At 35.9% G+C, this 18008-nt stretch overlaps 1 protein-coding gene across 1 annotated transcript; it reads left to right on the top strand.

The window, feature by feature from the left end:
* Positions 1 to 15092: 15092 nt before the first annotated feature.
* Positions 15093 to 17736, top strand: Tip60 (Histone acetyltransferase Tip60). The gene is made up of 5 exons (XM_018446759.1): positions 15093 to 15189; positions 15293 to 15350; positions 15869 to 15937; positions 16010 to 17090; positions 17182 to 17736. The coding sequence occupies exons 1-5, from the start codon at positions 15145 to 15147 to the stop codon at positions 17288 to 17290; spliced, it is 1362 nt and encodes a 453-aa protein (XP_018302261.1). The 5' UTR covers positions 15093 to 15144; the 3' UTR covers positions 17291 to 17736.
* Positions 17737 to 18008: the final 272 nt, after the last annotated feature.

Below are 18008 nucleotides of genomic sequence, written 5' to 3'. Positions count from 1 at the left end.
TTTTTTACGTGATTAATTTTCAAAAATTCCTTTGTTTTAATCTATTCCCTGTCTAAATTAAATTACAATTTATTTTAGCAAATTAAAATAATTAATGGTTGTTTGTACTTTGTGGGATAGTAATAAAATTCTCGGTGTTCTATAAAAGTGTACAAATTGTAAACATAACATTTTGTTGTTAGTGTAAAAATATTGAATTTCTACTAAAGTAGAATAGTTTCTTTTCTTCTTCTTATTATCTTTCTTAACAGGATAGCAGTTACAGGAAAAATGATAAAAGGATCCTCTCTTTGGAGAACTGTCTTTCTTAACTTGCTAGTATCACTAAGAAAATTCTTTTTCCGACATACAAATCGCTATTCTTGCAGTCTTCTAGTCACAGTTCGAATAGATCTTTCTTTCTTTCTTTCCCGTCTAGACTTTTCCTGTCTTCAACTCACACGAAACATACAAGAATTGAAGAAATGCTAGCTGAATAAATATCTGAAGAATATCCGTGTGTATGTATACATATGAGTATCTATATATAATGTTACGTAAACAAATAATAAAATATTTATTCTTGATAAAAACTGAAAAATGTGAAAAATTATCCAGAGAAAGAAGATCGTATCACAGAATACTTCTGAAAAAACAAATTAATGTAATTTGAAATGAATAATTATATTATCTTGTACATTTAAAAAATTTAATTTATAGAGTTGATTATTTAACTCCAAAATTGTTAGTCATCTAAGAAAACGAGTTTTAAAATTCATTATTGTAATTAAGAGCAAGAAATCTGGAACATTTATTGCGGTGAAATAAAATAACTTGATAATACTTTTAAAATTAACTCTATTTTTTTTTCAACTAATTGTAAGAAGTATACGCGCGAAAACGGCGCGAAATCGAAAGGAGAATACTAAAACCGTTACGCTACGCAAACATGATAAAAAGTTATAGGCATAAAAAGCTCTGTAAAGTGTAAAAAGAAATAATGTTAGTGAACAACTTTACTTCTTCGATTCACTGTCTCTTTCATTCCTTAAATGCGCTAGGAAGCACTGCTGCGAAGCGAATAACAGGGAAAAGAAAGCGACGCGACGGAAGACACGATGAAAGTGAAAAGCACGCAGTAAATATCGAGCGTGTAATTCACTCTTTAAAGAACACTTGAACGATAATTAAGCCGACCTGCCAGCCCTGGTTGTGCTATGAAGCTGGAGAAAGAGAGTAAGAGACCTGAACAGCATGATGAGGAGAGGGAAAAGAATAGGCCATGGAAATATCAGGGAGAAAAAAGAGAGAGAAAGATAAAATACGAGCAAAGAAAAAAACAAAGAAAAATTAAAAAAGGAGAGATTTGAAGAAAAATGAAGAATGGGATGCAGAGACTGTTGCAAGGAGGATGAGTGTAAAAATCTTGTCTAGTTTTCTTTTGTAAGCTTAGCTTGCAAAGGTTTTCAGATATGTGCAGGACTGTTTTTAATTAGCGACCAAGTTATACTTAAAAATTGTGGCTGTAGAAAAAAAGCTCAATTTAGAATTTATTTATCCATCTGAGTGATTTTTCTTCTTTTTATTTTCCATTGCATTCCACAATTTTGAGATTTTTTAATTAGCAATTCCTATTCTAGTTAGAATTGTGAAACGTAGAAATTAATTATTGAATTATATATATATATAAATATTCTGTTTATTAAATATAGTGTATTTTATTTATAAAATAATTTAGTCTTTACGTCAATAACGTAAATTTGATAATTAACAATGTTTGACTGTTAAAGAAAACTAAATTAAGCACATCGTGAATTAAGATAGGCTCAAATTAAGATAAGCAAGACAAGTAAGGATATATAAAGAATCATCACTTTTTACTGCAGATTTACAAAAATTTTAGCATTATCTATCCAGCGTAAAATGTTAACCGTCTTACTGCACTTGGCACTATTGCCAATTTAACGGCTAGATCTTAATGGAGAGAAAAAGGATTTGAATATTGACCTTACTTACAAATGTCATTTTGCGCGTTTACTCCGAAGAATTCGCTGATTAATATCCGAAGAATACATTCGATTTTTGGCACATTCCTTTCTTCCCGTTTTAATAAATCATGAACATATTTTCGAAGTAATATCAAGTCCAATTTTCACTGAAAAGTTTATTACCAGGATTGTGCATACAGATAAGATTTTTTAATCGTTTAAGAATTGAAAAAATTAATGTTTATTTACAGTTCTAATTCTTTAAAAATTGCTTTTAATCGTTATTATATATCATCTGCGCATAATATATTATTAAAAATATTATATTTACAATATTTTATTTATTTCATTTACAGTTTTAACTACTTTTTAATTATTGCTATCAATAAATAAAAATTGATTCGTTCACAATTTAGTTGTTCATGTTTCCAACAATGTGATTCCAACAAAAATATTCCAACGGTAAGGGACGAAATAGGTAGTCTAAATAAATGAATGCAGTCTAACTCTTCGCCTAAATAAATAAAAGTAGACCGAAAGGGTGTCGGCTCCATGCATTTTTCCTTTTTTGTGTGGGGGTGGGCGAGTCAGAGCAGTAACAACGACAACGGCAACGACGGGAGTGGCGACGAGAGGGTGAGTCGTACTCAGCGACGTTTTATACGTCGTCGGGTTTCATGCGGCGGGGTAATTTTTTTATTAGCTTGAAAACCACTCGACCCGTCGTCGTCGACGTCGTTGTCGTCATCGTCGTCGTCGTCGTCGTCGTCGTTGTCGTCGTCGTCGTTGTTGTCGTCGTCGTCATCGTCGTAGTGTCGCGCACGTCGGTGAGATCTACCTTCGGAAAAAAGATCGACTATTCCTCGCGCGTTCGTGTGTCCATGTTTTTACTCTTTTCCTCCCACTATCGTCCATACCACCGTTACCACCCCAATTTGCTTTTCGCAGATTAATCACGACTTCCCTATCCACATTTTGCCCGTCAAATAGTAAAAAGAGCCACGCACTCATTTGTTTATCAAGTAGTTTTGCGCGAATTAAGAGCATGCTCGCGTGACTTTATTAACTTGCGCATCCTCATCCACTTCTCTTACTCCTCTTTTCATTTTTGTTTTAGTTGCTATCCAACGAGAGATGAGACCAATTATGCGGCACGACGATCGCACAGGTACGAACGCGAGTAGGTATGTATATAATACATTGTTGAACTTGGAGTTATTTCGGATGGGTAGACGGCCGAATTCGAGGACCGTTAGGGACCCAGCGTGTCTACGATATAATTATCATCAGCGTCAATTAAGTATTCTCGTTCGCGATCGATTGCTCATTCATTAATAATTGCACACGTTTAATGCAATTTTCACCGACAGTTCTCATTAGGCATGATCATAAAGGTCATTATATTATCACAAAGATAGTTTTCTTTATTTATAGCCTTTCAAAAAAAAATATGTACGATTAAATATTTACAATTATCTACTTAATCTTTAATAAATTATTACTAAAAATATCAAGTTTTTAGCTTTCTTCAATTAGATACTTTTGATAAATGATATACGATTTACAAAAGAACTGTTTGCAATACTATATTTAAGTATTGCAGTACCATATTAAGTAATTTGGAGCGAATAGACGATAAGTTCCAGCTTCGACAAATTCTGAAGGAAAATTAAGGTACTTTTTCTCGACAGGTTAAAGTGTCAAGAACTTAAGACCTCGAGAGCAACCCGCGCCCTCTTCGGGGTGTCGGGACTGCTTAGAAACTCTTAAAGGGTAATAAACTTGTTTCACGTGCACGCGTCGCTTATTATAACGAGTTTGAGAAATGCCGACAGGTTCACGTTCTTCTGTTCAAGACATTTGTCAGGTCACCAAACAGGATTACAAAACGAGAATTCCAGCGTTAACGCAGACTCTTATATTGTGGTATTTATGTAAATGACATAATAAGCGCGTACATGTGTTCTTTACTTTACATTGAATAATAAAATGCTTACTTTTTCGCTTATAATTCAATCTCAAGAACGTGTACGAAATTAAATGATCCTCTCGAATCTCTCTTCCAGAAGTATAAGTTTTCTTTCGCGCGATAAAATGAGGCTCGATACGCGTCGCATCAGAATCATAGGAACGGAAGCTATCCTACGGAGGACCCTCCGGTATTAATGCGAAGGAGAAGCCCTCGGTTCCCCGATTCTCCCAATCGTCGACATAAATAAATCGTACTTCCCGTCTATTCCTTCGCCGTCGGCCGGAATCCCCGCCACTCGATCAGGCATCGCGAATACGCGTCAGCGTGCATAAAAAGAAAAAGGAAAGTGATCGGATAGGACGATTGTGCCGCTCCTGTGATCGGATTGGAGATTCGTCGTTAAGCCGTGCTTACTCTCTGCCAGTCTCGTGGAACGATGTGTAATCAGGCCGACGTTCCCGATTTATTTGAGACAGCTTTATCACCGCCGCGGCCGTACAATGCGGCCGATATATCGGCGACGATAAAGGAGATATATTTTTGCACTTTCTCCCGGGTGACACATCGTACGCGACGCTCTCGCCTCGCTCACGAAACAAATTTATCGCCAAGCCCGTAATGTACATACCATTGACATATTATATTAGCGAATGTGGGTGATGCGCATATTTTTGTTTATAATCTTTTTCCTATACTTAGAGAGAAATATTGTAGTAGCAACTATATAAGTTTTATATATAAAATTGATGCACGTATAATAGTTGAATAAATTATTTTATAGTTACACACACACACACACACACACACACACACACAATAACTGTAAAATAGTTTATTCAAATTAACAAAAGTACAGGACTCTCAGTCTGTAAAAATAATAACAAATAAACAGTTTAAAGGGCGAATGAGAGTCAAAATATAAACGTTTTTTAAAAAATAACGAATATATTAATTATTACGACCACAAAATTAAAAATTTGTTGTATATATATTTGTTGTATGTATTGTTGTATATAAAATAGTATATTCAATATGTGTGTGTGTGTGTGTGTGTGTGTGTGTGTGTGTGTGTGTGTGTGTGTGTGTGTGTGTACATTAATTCTACATAAAACTTGTATTGTTACTTTTATAGTTGCTTTCACTAGTTTGTTTTTAATCGTTCTTGTTTCAATGCACATATTTCTTTGCCTGATTGTAAAACCGTTCCTCTTAGAAATATATAAATTATCTTAGCGATATGTTAAAAAACATTCATTTATGCTAAATTTTAGTTAGCGCTATCGTGCGTTAAATAATGAAAATAGTGTAACAAAATGCTTGTAAATTGGAACATGAGAAGGCTGTATGGAATCTCGGGACGAATTCTTAAGGGGAAGGGTTCTGGGTACGACGCTTAAGCATGGACTTTAACCATTAGTCTACGAGCCATTAACTAAATTATGCAAGCACCACCGAACTCCTGCAAACGTAGCACGCGTAAACTTCAGCCATCGCGTTGGGATCTGGATCGATCGAATTATTCATACCATCCACATATGCTGCACTAACTTACGTTCATCATTAGCCCTTCGCGACCCAGTACGAAGTTTCGCAATTATTTTTGCTCGTAAACTCCACGTAACAAATATCACATATATTACATAATAATAGAATATCAATATACGTTGTTGTTCAGTTTTTCGCACATTTTATAAAAATTATTTTGAACTCCTACTGTTTGAAAAATAAAATAACAGTACCATTACAAATAGACGCAATTACGAAACTTGTTCTTGCGACCATTACTTTGCTTAGACCTTTTTGTGAAAGAAATAATTTAACAGGGGTGAATTAATTCTAGACTTATTTGTAACATACCTCGTCCGAGTTTCCGAATTACGAAAAACTAAAACCCCTAGGTTGGACTCGATCCCGAAAATGTCCCGCTAGTGCATGGGTGTGGGTCACGAGAGGGTCGTTAACGCGCAGCCCCGACTTAACTCCCGGCGATTAATCTCCCCGCGCTAATTATTTAGCCGGTTACCGGGAGAGTCCCGGACGGTCGAATAACAGCGTTCCGTTATCGGATGTAGCAGGATCGTTCGAATAGCGGCTGTGAGGTGCGGCAGGGGCATCAGTAGCAAGTAGGGGTTTAGAGGGTGAGGTCTTGAGCTTCGGTCGTGCTCACGAGGATACGCTTGCATGAGGGGTTGGGGTCTCGCGCAAGAGTAAATTGATTAGAATTAAAGGGTTGGCTGGCAGGTGCTGTTACGGGGGCTGTTGCAGACCTACCGAGGAAGAAGAGACCCGAGGAACGAGTAGCGGCAAGGAAGAGCCACATCGCGAGAGGGACGGAGGGAATCCAAGCTAGAGGGAAAAGCATCAGGACGTGGGAGGGAAAGGGGCCGAAGGTACAACGGTGACCACAGCCTCGACGCTGATTGGTCGAGTCAAGTTTGTGGCAAGATGGCTGGCTGGCTGGCTGTTGCCACCGCCGCTGCCGCAGCTACTGCTTCTGCTTCTGCTTCTCTATACTCACGTCGTCTCCCTTTCTAGCCCTCGCACCCACCATTACCCTCCTCTCGTCTCAACCCTTCCTCTAGCTCACTACGGCCGCTGCCGTAGTTCCCTTCTACGCGGTCTCTAAGATGCTTTACCTATGTGCCAAATAGATGTATGTACGTGTACACGCCTGTTCGAAACAATGCCGGGCGTGCAACCACCCTCGCACTCGCCCACTACCCTTTCTCCGGCCAACCACCCCCGTCGCGCCCTGCTCTTCTACAACGCTGCCACCATCCTTACCGTACCACACCAACCCTTACCGCTACCTATACGCTCTACCACCGACCACCCACATCGCCCGTCTCTTCCTCCGACCACCCACCCACCCTCGTCACCCATAGCTCTCAACTCTGTGAGCACGGCGTCACTGCTTCTACCATCCGCAACGCACACCACCACCCACTCCTTTCACCCATCACGTACGCCGTCCTTCTCTCCCTTTGCGTATCTTTCTTTTTCCCTTTCTGTTTCCACTTCCGTCTTCCTCAAACGCCCGATCCAATCCACCCGGCGGGTAAGACCGTACGGTGCCGTAAGTACGGGAACACCGGCGCGGTCTCTCAAAGAGAATGCGATAATACGAAGAACTTCGACTAATGAGTTAATAGTTGGTGCCTCGCGTTACCGGCAGTACCGGGAAGTACTTTATTCGACGTCGCCGGGAGCAACGAGATTATAACGCGGCGGAGTGGGTGTGAGTGAAGCTACACTCACACACGCATACACGCGCGTACTTTCGCGTGTATACATACAACCACACGCTCGCTCATATCCGGAAGAAGTAAATGCGTAACGGCGTTGTCGACAGCGAGCAAGCCGTTGAGAAAATTCGTCCGGCATAATCAGACGACTATCTCGTTTCCGTCGCCCACCTTCCAAGTCGTTCTAGTAGCGCCGATCTCTCTCTTCTCAGCCTTGAACGACTTTTCCTCTTCTTTGCCCGCAAGGTCGCCCGCGGCGGCAGCTGATTTACTGTCGGCGCACGCTGCTGACGCCGATCGAAGCGGCGTTCATAATCGCGCCCTCGCCTCGTACTTAATTAACAGCCCTCCGGATCTTTCGGTGGTCAAAATGAGGGTAAAAAGTAATAATGGATACCAGTTAATCGAAAAAAAAAAAAACTGAGGTTGACATTTTGATCGTTTCTTCTCATTGATTCGCACGTGCTACACGAATCTATGGCTGATATTCATAGTCCATTTGTATATTTCAAGACATTAAAGCAATATCTTAAGATTCTAATGTGATTAGTTCATGACATCTTAAGATGGTCTTAAGTATAAGAACCAACTATAAAAAGATGTAATTATAACAAATACATAAATAAGGTAAAAGAGTTTTAACTTAAAATGACAAATGTATCTACAATTGTTTCAGCAACTGATAAGCTATTCTAAATTTACTAACCACAATTTCGAATAAATTCCGGAGTCAATTATTTTTTCTTTGAAAAATTTGGAGAGAAATTATTATTTGCAGATTATTTTTATTAATAGTAAATATTGAAATTGTTCCGCTATCATTAACATATTAATGCGAACACACGCGAGATTCTATTTAGCTTAGCGAATGTATCCGGCGAGAACGAACGAGCAGCGTTCAAAGAGCCTTCTTTGGTTTAAACGTCGCGGAAAAATTCGCGCCTTGAGATTCTCTCGGCGTAGGTGATGACAAAAAGGAACAGTGCGAGCTTGCTCGTTTCCTAGTCGTTCGCGAGAGAAAAGTGCAACCAATAATTTTATTTTCCGCGATAAAGCACGGCGCTCGCGTGGCGTCCCCAAAGCGCGGGGGTGGCATGGGCCACCACGTTGAGGGGCACGGGATTGGGGTGTGACGGGGGCAAGCCGCGTATCTTTAGTAAGTAAACAGAGCGCCTTATGAATTTTAAGCAGCACGACGAAGAGAGTACCAGGTGTCTCTCTCTCTCTCTCTCTCTCTCTCTCTCTCTCTCTGCAGCTCGCTTATTTTCGTCATCTCTCTTTATCTTCTCTTCACACGCTCTTTTCCTCTCTCCCTCTTTCTCTCTCTTTCGCGGCGCTCTCCATATCTTGCAGCACCCTCCGTCGCTCGTTTTCACTCGCTCTTTCTCCTTTGAGGCGACCTCTTATATGCAAGAACCGAGACGGTGAAGAAGGGCAACGTAATTTAGAAAAGTAGATGCGCCAAGATTGTGTAAGCGACGTTCTTTTCCTTCGGCTTGGCGGTCAAAACATGAAGATGATGACATAGGCAACGAGGTTGTTATTCGGTGTTACTCGAAGAACTATCTATCGTGAGATTCTCTGTTGCACTTAAAAAATATTTTTGTTAATAATTAAAACACAAGATAAACTATTATTATTAACAATCACGTTGATCTTTTCCAAAAATTGTTTAACAGAATTTTATTTTAAAAAATGATATATATATATGTATAAATTATATTTTATTTTATATTTTCCTTTTTTTTTCGGCACCTTTAATTTCTCCAGCAATTTAACAGATTTCTAGGATAATTTAAATCTATATACATTCTATATACATTCTAGAAATTCTTGATCAAGTAATTCTGTGTATGGAGAAGAAAAATACTTTCACACTGACAGAATTCGTTCGCGAGATAATGACAAAGCCTTTGAATTTACGTCATTTTACGTCACTTACGATTGTGGGCGGTCACACTGTTGTTTTGATATTGATCTCCGGATAGGACAGCGTCGTCGTCTAAGCATTCTAATGGCAAGGGATCGGGATTCTGCGCGTTGCGAGGCGCACGTGCTTCTAATGATTTTAGTGTACCGTGGTATACCCTCTCTGGCAATATATAGGCGAGCACGTATAGCCACGTATCGTATCTGCGTTACCGGGGTGCGGTGTAATATGTCCCGGAGAAGCCCGAAGGGGTGGGCGACCCAGAGTGGGTGCCTAAGCTGGAAGGGAGGGAGGGAGGCACTCCCTGGGACGGTCTTGCGGGATTCTTAATGGCGAAGGGCCTCCGAGGTAACACTACGGCTATTAAACGCAGACCCTACTACTTCGTCTTCTCTTCCGACACACTCTCTCCCTATATACGTATTTCTTCTCACCCCTTTCTGTGGAGCCTTCGATATAAACTGTGCAACCCAAAATTTCGATAGAAAACCCGTAGAAGAATCCATGCTCAGAAAGATTCCTTAAGATTCTTATAAGAATTGATTAGCTTTGATTGCTATTATTTTATATGAATTGCAATAAAGAATTATATACATATATGTACAGAATTATTTTCACATATCTTAGTTGTTAAGCAATATAGTTGTATAACTAGTAACGTAAGTACAAGTTTTATAAATGCCCAATAATTTTCTCGTTGTTGAGTGTTGAGATAATAGATCGATTAAACAAGATTTTAATTAATTTCTAATTAATGAGGTTTGCAAATAAAGAACGAGACTTAAACGTAACTAATACAAGTTCGCAAGAAACCGTCCGCGAGAAAAAAATCGTGGACAGTGAGACCAGCCTGCAAGTAAAATTACAGTCACACATGAAAGATCGTTTGAAAGGAACGGGATTCGGGAGTGGCGTGGCGTAGCGCGGTGTGGGTGCTACGAGGGGTAAGTAAGGAAAATGTAAGCCCGGATCAACCGCGCTCATCCCCTTTGGCGTCGGCGTTTGACGCGACCGCTGAAATTTTTACTTCGTTCGATTTGGTCTTTCGGTGAGATTCTCCCCGTCCTCTGATTGGTGGACCCTGGCCACGCCCTGAACGTAAGGGTGACTCGCTCGCCCGAGCACTATCAACCCTTATGTATGCCCGATGCGAGCACACTTACGTGCCGGCACGCGTATACATGTGTATGCGTTTATTTGTGGATGTATGCGTTTGTATATGTGTACGTGTAGGGCCGCAGACTCCACGGGTACATACGTGAATACATACGGCCAATACATAGGCATAGGGATGTATATATCGGGTGGGGTTCCATTCGAGAGACGACAGTGGGCTTTCGATACGACACGGTCGATCGAACGGCTCGTATTTTCAGTATCGAGGCGTTATCTCTCGGGAAGATAAGCGCGTACTACAGGATGCCTGAAAAATATTTCGACACCGTTTACCGGTGTCAGTATGCACTTATGCACATATGCACGAGTGCATATGAGGAGTACGTCTGAAATAGCGTTACAGAGATTGGTGTCGATAGGAGACAGAAAAAATTTGATGCGAAGTAGTTATACCTATACTTACTTTAGAATTTAGATATATAGGATTAATATTTTTTTTAATTTTATACAAATATAGTCTACAAATTTACTTATAATGATTACATTTACACTATGATAATTTATATTACAATGATCATGAGAGAGAGAGAGAGAGAGGAGAGATAATTCAGAAAATTATATTACTAAGATGATGTGAAAAATTAATTTCTAATTTAGTTAAAAAAGAATCGAATTTATCTTGTATTATATAAATAAGTTTAATATACATATTTAATGGTAATATCTGTAATGTTATATTTTCTAACATGTGCGAATAAATAATGTCGATAATATGTATTCTTTTACAAACTATTTGTCTCCATCCAAATTTAAAAAAAGATACAATAGCTCTATGCAATGTCTATGTATATTAATGAACAATGTAAACTAATGTAAACCAATGAAAAATCTACGTAACACATACATTTGTTACACTACACATAAAGTAACGTTCATTCCAAATAAATTCTATTATTTTTATTTCCGGTCAATAAAGTAGTTCGTTCACATAACGTATCACGCAGCAATAATTAGCAATGTTAACGTATAATATAAACACGATAATATATTGCGCGGATGCATATCATATTATGTTTGTTATTTCGGGAATAAATTCCAAATTCCACACACAAGAATGAGAAATCACAACGCGCGATTTGATTCACGTGACTTAATTTTCGGGTATTCCGGCCCGATATTCGCCACGCCAAGTTTACTCTCTCCGTATTTAATTACGTGGCGTATGCTGTCTCATTCATCCCTGCTATTCCATACGTAGCAACCATACGGTATATTTAATTATTTATGATTCCATGTATTGATTTGTTACAGATCTATTTACATTGTTGTGATATTTCCTAAAATTAGATATGCTAAAACCTTACATACAATACATTATTTATATCGATAATTCTTAATAAAATTAATTCAAATAGTAGTAATAGCAAATTATAAATGTAATAACATGATATTTTATTGTTTCAAAAGATTCCGTGTTAAGATTACTAAAATAATAATTGTTTATTTAGTCAGCAACGTTAAGTTATACATTTATTATGCTCCCGTCTCTATATCTAGAATTAGTATATGTAATGTATTATATACCTATATCATGAAGTTATATTTTCTAACATGTGCAAATAAATGAATAAATCATAATATCGATAATGTATAATCTTGTAAAAATTATTTGTCTTTTATTCAAATTAAAAAAAAAAGGTGTACACTACAATATCTCTATATTCCCTTTATATTATTATTAAATACAAACAATGTAAACTAACAGAAAAATATAAGAATTGATTCATTATACTATTCATTATACTAAATGAAACTATTACAATTTAATTACACATGTTACATAGATGTAATTACATAATAGTAATTAATAAACGACAATTTACATTAATAGACAAAGTAATCTCTTTAAATATACTCAAATATACTTTATCAAACGTGTATAAAACTATTAAACTGATTAATAGAATTATGTTTAATGTATCAAAGAAAGATTAACAACAACGAATCATATATTAAAGATTTCTAATTCTGTTTATCGAGCTAGTTAATTATCGATTAAATTAATCGAAGTTTGATCGAAGTCATCCTTCATATTATTTTTAATATTTACCACCCTTAAGAGTGGTATTCATAATCCGTTCTTATTTCAAGACTGTCTTAAGTAATGCCTTAAGATGCTAATAAGGCCCTCTGGTTGGTTTGTGATTTCTTAAGACTGTACTTAAGACGGTCTTGAATATATGATCTGACTATGAATACCGGCCTAAGTGTATCTTGCTTTTATTTTTCTTCAAATATTTATACTGCTAAAAATGTTTGTATATGAAATATATAAATATGTATAAGAGAATACCTGCGATGTATTGAATTTCGAGTCCGTGGGCTCGCTAAGCCCAAATGACTATGCGGATTATAATTCATAGTCGGATCTTATATTTAGGACTGTCTTAAGTATAGTCTTAAGATGCCATGAACTAATCAAAGAGCTGTATTAGCATCTTAAGACATTATTTAAAATGATATTAAAATAAGAATCGACTATAAATATCGGCCATAGTCATCCCTACGGATTCGCAAATTTCTAACTGTTACGTCAAGTGCCATCTAGACTTACAGTCGTCATTTAGAACTTTATACAGAACATCTTGTTATGTCGATATATACTTCTTTTGTGTGCATATGAGTTACTATAATATGATAATAAGTCATAGTCGCACTATATGACTAATTATGTACTCATTTCAATAATATATATTAACTTTAATTCAATTCAACTTAGTTTTCATCTTTTTTTTGTTTTAAGAATTAGAAAAAGATAAAAAGTAAATTAAAACGAGTTAATTTTACGGTACGGAATCAGGCCTGGTAATAATGTCCATTTCTACCAATGCGAATTAATTTTAAAAACTAGAAAAAGATAAACAGTAAATTAAACCGAGATTAAAGTTAATCTAGCTTACGTACATTGGTGTCTTAGCCCCGTTTCTACCAATTGCACATTAACTTTAATCTCGGTTCAGCTTACTCTTCATCTTTTTCTAGTTCCAAGGATTAAAAAAAAGAAGAAGAGTAAATTAAACCAAGATTAAAGTTAATCCACATTAGGACATTAGGCTCGTTTCTACCAATGCAGAAACGGGCGCATCTTAATGATTAAATACTTTTACTTCCCTACATGAAGATATTACTACAGTAATTCATTGATGTGAAGAACGTTTTAAGTTCTTACATAAGTTTCATATAACATTAATTGTTCACTCTCTTTTTAACGTATCCCTGGTGAAAATTTTTCTCTAAATTTTTCATATAATTTTTCAGAATTTCTGTATAATTTTATGACGTTCTCATATTTTTTATACGAATTGGAACACTTCTCAGAAAATCTACATCTTTTCTCAGAATTTTCCATATATATTAGTTATGAGATATCGTAAAATATATATATATATATTTGTAAGATTTTTTGTAAGTATAATTTCTGATGAAATGTTATAAAATCTAAAAAATTTAAAAATATTTTTTTAAAAATTATGGGATGAGAAATCTCAGAATATTTCAGAATTCATATGTATGAAAAATTCTGAGAGAAGATGTGAACTTTCCGAATATTTCTGACAATGTTCCAATTCGTATAAAAATTACAAGAAAAATTTTCACTAGGAATTAATTTGTAGTACAAATATTTTTGAGGATTTCAAGCATGGAGACAATTAAACCTATTATGTCTTTTATTCTCATTTTCTCTCATACGTTTATAATTTTCTACATTTTTAAGTGGATTTTTACAAGATTTGAAATGAATATATACTCGAAAATACATATTGAGATAGAGTTGGATTTTTCGACTTCGAGTATAATCGAGACAAGTAATAATTACTTCCTGAAGTGTGTCATAAAATAAAAGAATGTAAACACATTAATCAACCATTTCCTATGAAACAATCAAATTGTATAATGAAAAGCGGATTGATACCTGCTTAGAGATGAAAATGACCAAATTTTACGATAATTTACTCGGTAATTTACTGTAAATTAGTCAGTAATTTATGAAGGCTGGTGAAATGATAATTTAAAAAATTTATAAAAATAAAGTAATTTGATATAAGAGTATTTAGTCATTAAGTTAAAAAATTTAAAAACACTTTATTTAATTTAAATTTTTATTTTGATACTACATATTGATATAATAATTAAGAAACTATATAGGTACGTAGTTAACTAGAGAAACTTCAAATAAATTATTAAAATTTTGAAAACAAAAATGTGACAGTATATAGTAGTCTTAAACTATATTTTTCGTACCTTATAAACTTATAAAATTAAATGATAGAAATAGAAGAAAAAAAATATATCATCGTATAACTTTTCAAATTACATGATTTTAAAAAATCACGTACTGATTTGAAACAATCCATTGTCATCACTGGAACAATCCAGTGATTTACATGTTTTAATTACATGATTTCGTTATGTAATTTTGTGACGTAATTTTTTCAATAGGATATGTTTAGATTTAGTCAATAGCCCTGTTATTCTATTAGCGATTTCTATTAGGAATATTAAATGATTATATAATTTTATACAATACATAAGTACGAAAATACAGTCTATTTGTGCATAAAACTATAAAAAACAACAAATTTTATCAAAATTACCAATAAATTACCATTTTACCGTAATTTTATCGTAAGTAATTGTAAAATTGAATTTGATAGTAATTTTGCATCCTATACCCTGCTGCATATGAGATGTTGAAGGTATAAAACCAGGCGTTGGTATCTCTTTCTGTATTTTCCGACCGAGGCATTTGAGTTCAATTAGTAGTTCGATCTAAGTGGCGCTCGCATCAGTGCTGTGAAAGCTTCAAAACAAATTCGTGTTTAGTGACGGGATTTAATCAAATTTTAGACTGAAATGATCGAGGAACACGACGAACGCGAGACAATATGCGATTCAGTGGTAAGTGCCGCGTATACCGTACATGGGAACATCGGCAGGTCGCCCGGGGACGCGCACGACGTCGAAATGCACATACGCACTGACGATCTAACCTCATTTTCAGAATTCACTGGTGGAAGGCTGCCGTTTGCCGGTCAGGATGCATAGCACGGATGATTGGCGTAAGTAGATTGTACCCGCGTATCGTTCCGTTCATCCCAGAGAATATGTCATTACCGAAAGACGCGGTTTTTCTCTTTAGAAGACTGAACCATAATCCACCACAGTCACCATGGTTGTCATGTGGCGAGATTGGTTTTGAACTGTATTGTTGTGAGACATACAAAATAGATATCGTTTCATTGCAAAGTATTTGTAGATACTTTATGATGAAGATATTTTGGTTGTAATTATACATGTATTTTGATCCTTGTTGAATTATGAATTGATTTTTTGTTATATGTATTTTATGAGATTGAGTCTGTTTTATATGTAATGTTTAAGAGGTTCTGAAATCTCCATATATAACATTTTAGTTCAAAAATATATATTATAACGCAATTTTGTTTTGATTAATAAATTTGTATAAATGCAAATGTATTATTTTTAAATATATAATAAATATATAGATAAATAATATAGATAATTTATTAAAAGTCATGGCAGCAATTTAAACAAAATCTTCTTGTCCTATCTGTAGCACTTGCTGAAATCATCAGCGTTAAGGAAGTACAAGGCGTCAAGTGCTATTATGTTCACTATGTGGACTGTAAGTAAATCGTTTAGATATGAAAATCATAAGTCTGACATAAGTGTCGTTATCAAAACTACGCTATTTCAGTCAACAAACGATTAGATGAATGGGTTATGGAAGATTCCCTGGACACTAGAAAGGTCCAATATCCTCGTCGTGAAGGAACAACACCAGGGACTGGTGCGGCGACTCCAAAAAAGCAGGCCGTTAGTAGACCACCAAGTCCCAGTAGCGTTAGCAGTGAACCAGTCAACGGTAATGCTGTGTTACAAGCGGCACTGCAAAAGAAAATGTCTAGAAAAAGAAAAGCAACTTTTCTAGAAAATGAGGATTCTCAAGATGCCCCGCCGCAAACGCCGGGTCCCAGACCGACTGGTTCCCTGGTGGCACATCATCACGACGATGTAGTCACGAGAATGAAAAACGTAGAGCTAATTGAATTAGGTCGTCATAGAATAAAGCCTTGGTATTTTAGCCCATATCCACAAGAAATGGTAAATTTAACTTGTATATATATTTGTGAGTTCTGCCTAAAATATAGGAAAAGTCGAAAATGCTTAGAGAGGCATTTAGTCAAGTGCAATTTACGTCATCCACCTGGGAACGAAATATATAGGAAGGGATCTATATCATTTTTCGAAATTGATGGCCGCAAGAACAAGAATTATGCGCAAAATCTTTGTCTACTGGCAAAGCTATTCTTAGATCACAAAACTCTTTACTATGACACAGATCCTTTTTTGTTCTATGTAATGACGGATTTTGATAGCAGAGGGTTTCACATAGTTGGCTATTTTTCAAAGGAAAAAGAATCGACAGAGGATCATAATGTAGCATGCATTCTTACACTGCCACCATATCAAAGAAGAGGTTACGGTAAACTCCTGATAGAATTTTCATATGAGTTATCAAAATTCGAAGGAAAGACCGGCTCTCCCGAAAAGCCGCTGTCCGATTTAGGTTTACTTTCGTACCGAAGTTATTGGGCCCACACGATACTCGATATTCTGCTGAATGTAAAACCCGTAGTAGAAAATGAAAAAGCACAAATAACGATAAACGAGATCTCCGAGTTGACATCGATCAAGAAAGAAGATGTAATATCGACTTTGCAAAATCTGAATCTCATTAACTATTACAAGGGACAATATATTGTAACATTAAATAGGTAATTTAACCAACCAAAATGAAAGGAGATTAACTATGGTTTATCCGAATTCTGTGAGTCCTTCATACTGATGCATAATCTTTATTCGCAGGGAAATTATCGAACAACACTCAACTGCGATGGAAAAAAGACAGATCAGAATAGATCCTAAGTGTCTGCATTGGACACCGAAAGACTGGAGTGTTAGAGCTAAATGGTGAACTTAAGTCAAGTTGACAATAAAACAGTACTGATTTGTCTTGAAATTATTTTTCAGGCATTCTAAAAGCGAGTGTGGTTTAAACAGGTGTACAAAAATTGTACATATATATGTTAATTTGTGACCTTGATGGTCTAGCGTTTTAATAAGACTGTATCTGGCGTTATGTACGCTTATTGCAATGCTTTAGGAACTTGTCGACACACGCAGATCTCAGTTATAGAGGGCTAAGATCATACTGTGCTCGCGAATTTTACCTGACAGAATATTTGCTGTAACAAACATATATCTTAAAAATGCAATGTTTTAATATGATGATATTAGAATTTTTTTAAAGATTCACAAAGAACTGTCGTTGTACAGTGGTCGAATTTGTACAGATAATCTATCGCTCTTGTAGAATTGTAAATAAATGTGATTTTATAACATACTTATAATTCCTCCTGAGCTCAAACGCATTTAAATTTTATAGAGAACTATTTGTATAGATCCAATCAACAAATCACTATTTGTCATTCAATTTTTAGCCTACAGAGATTAATGAAAAATGCATCATCTTTATCGTGTGTATGTAAATATGTACACATTTATCACTTTGTAATTTACTGTATATTTTTTGACGTAGTAAAGATTGCTTAGATAATTATGAATATTAAATTATATAAATAATGCGTTAATGTATTTATGAATGTTCATACAAGATATAGACATCATATAAA

The sequence above is a fragment of the Mycetomoellerius zeteki genome, unplaced genomic scaffold, assembly GCF_001594055.1.
Source record: "Mycetomoellerius zeteki isolate Tzet28-1 unplaced genomic scaffold, Tzet1.0 scaffold188, whole genome shotgun sequence".
NCBI classification, from domain to species: Eukaryota; Metazoa; Arthropoda; class Insecta; order Hymenoptera; family Formicidae; genus Mycetomoellerius; species Mycetomoellerius zeteki.
This window is presented reverse-complemented; position numbering and strand designations above follow the sequence as displayed.

Bases quoted from the DNA above. Each gene is read 5' to 3' on its own strand.
- Tip60 (XM_018446759.1), top strand. From the start codon at position 15,145: ATGATCGAGGAACACGACGAACGCGAGACAATATGCGATTCAGTG. The intron at 15,351-15,868 runs GTAAGTAGATTG...TCCTATCTGTAG, and splicing joins GCATAGCACGGATGATTGGC to CACTTGCTGAAATCATCAGC. The intron at 15,938-16,009 runs GTAAGTAAATCG...ACGCTATTTCAG, and splicing joins TTATGTTCACTATGTGGACT to TCAACAAACGATTAGATGAA.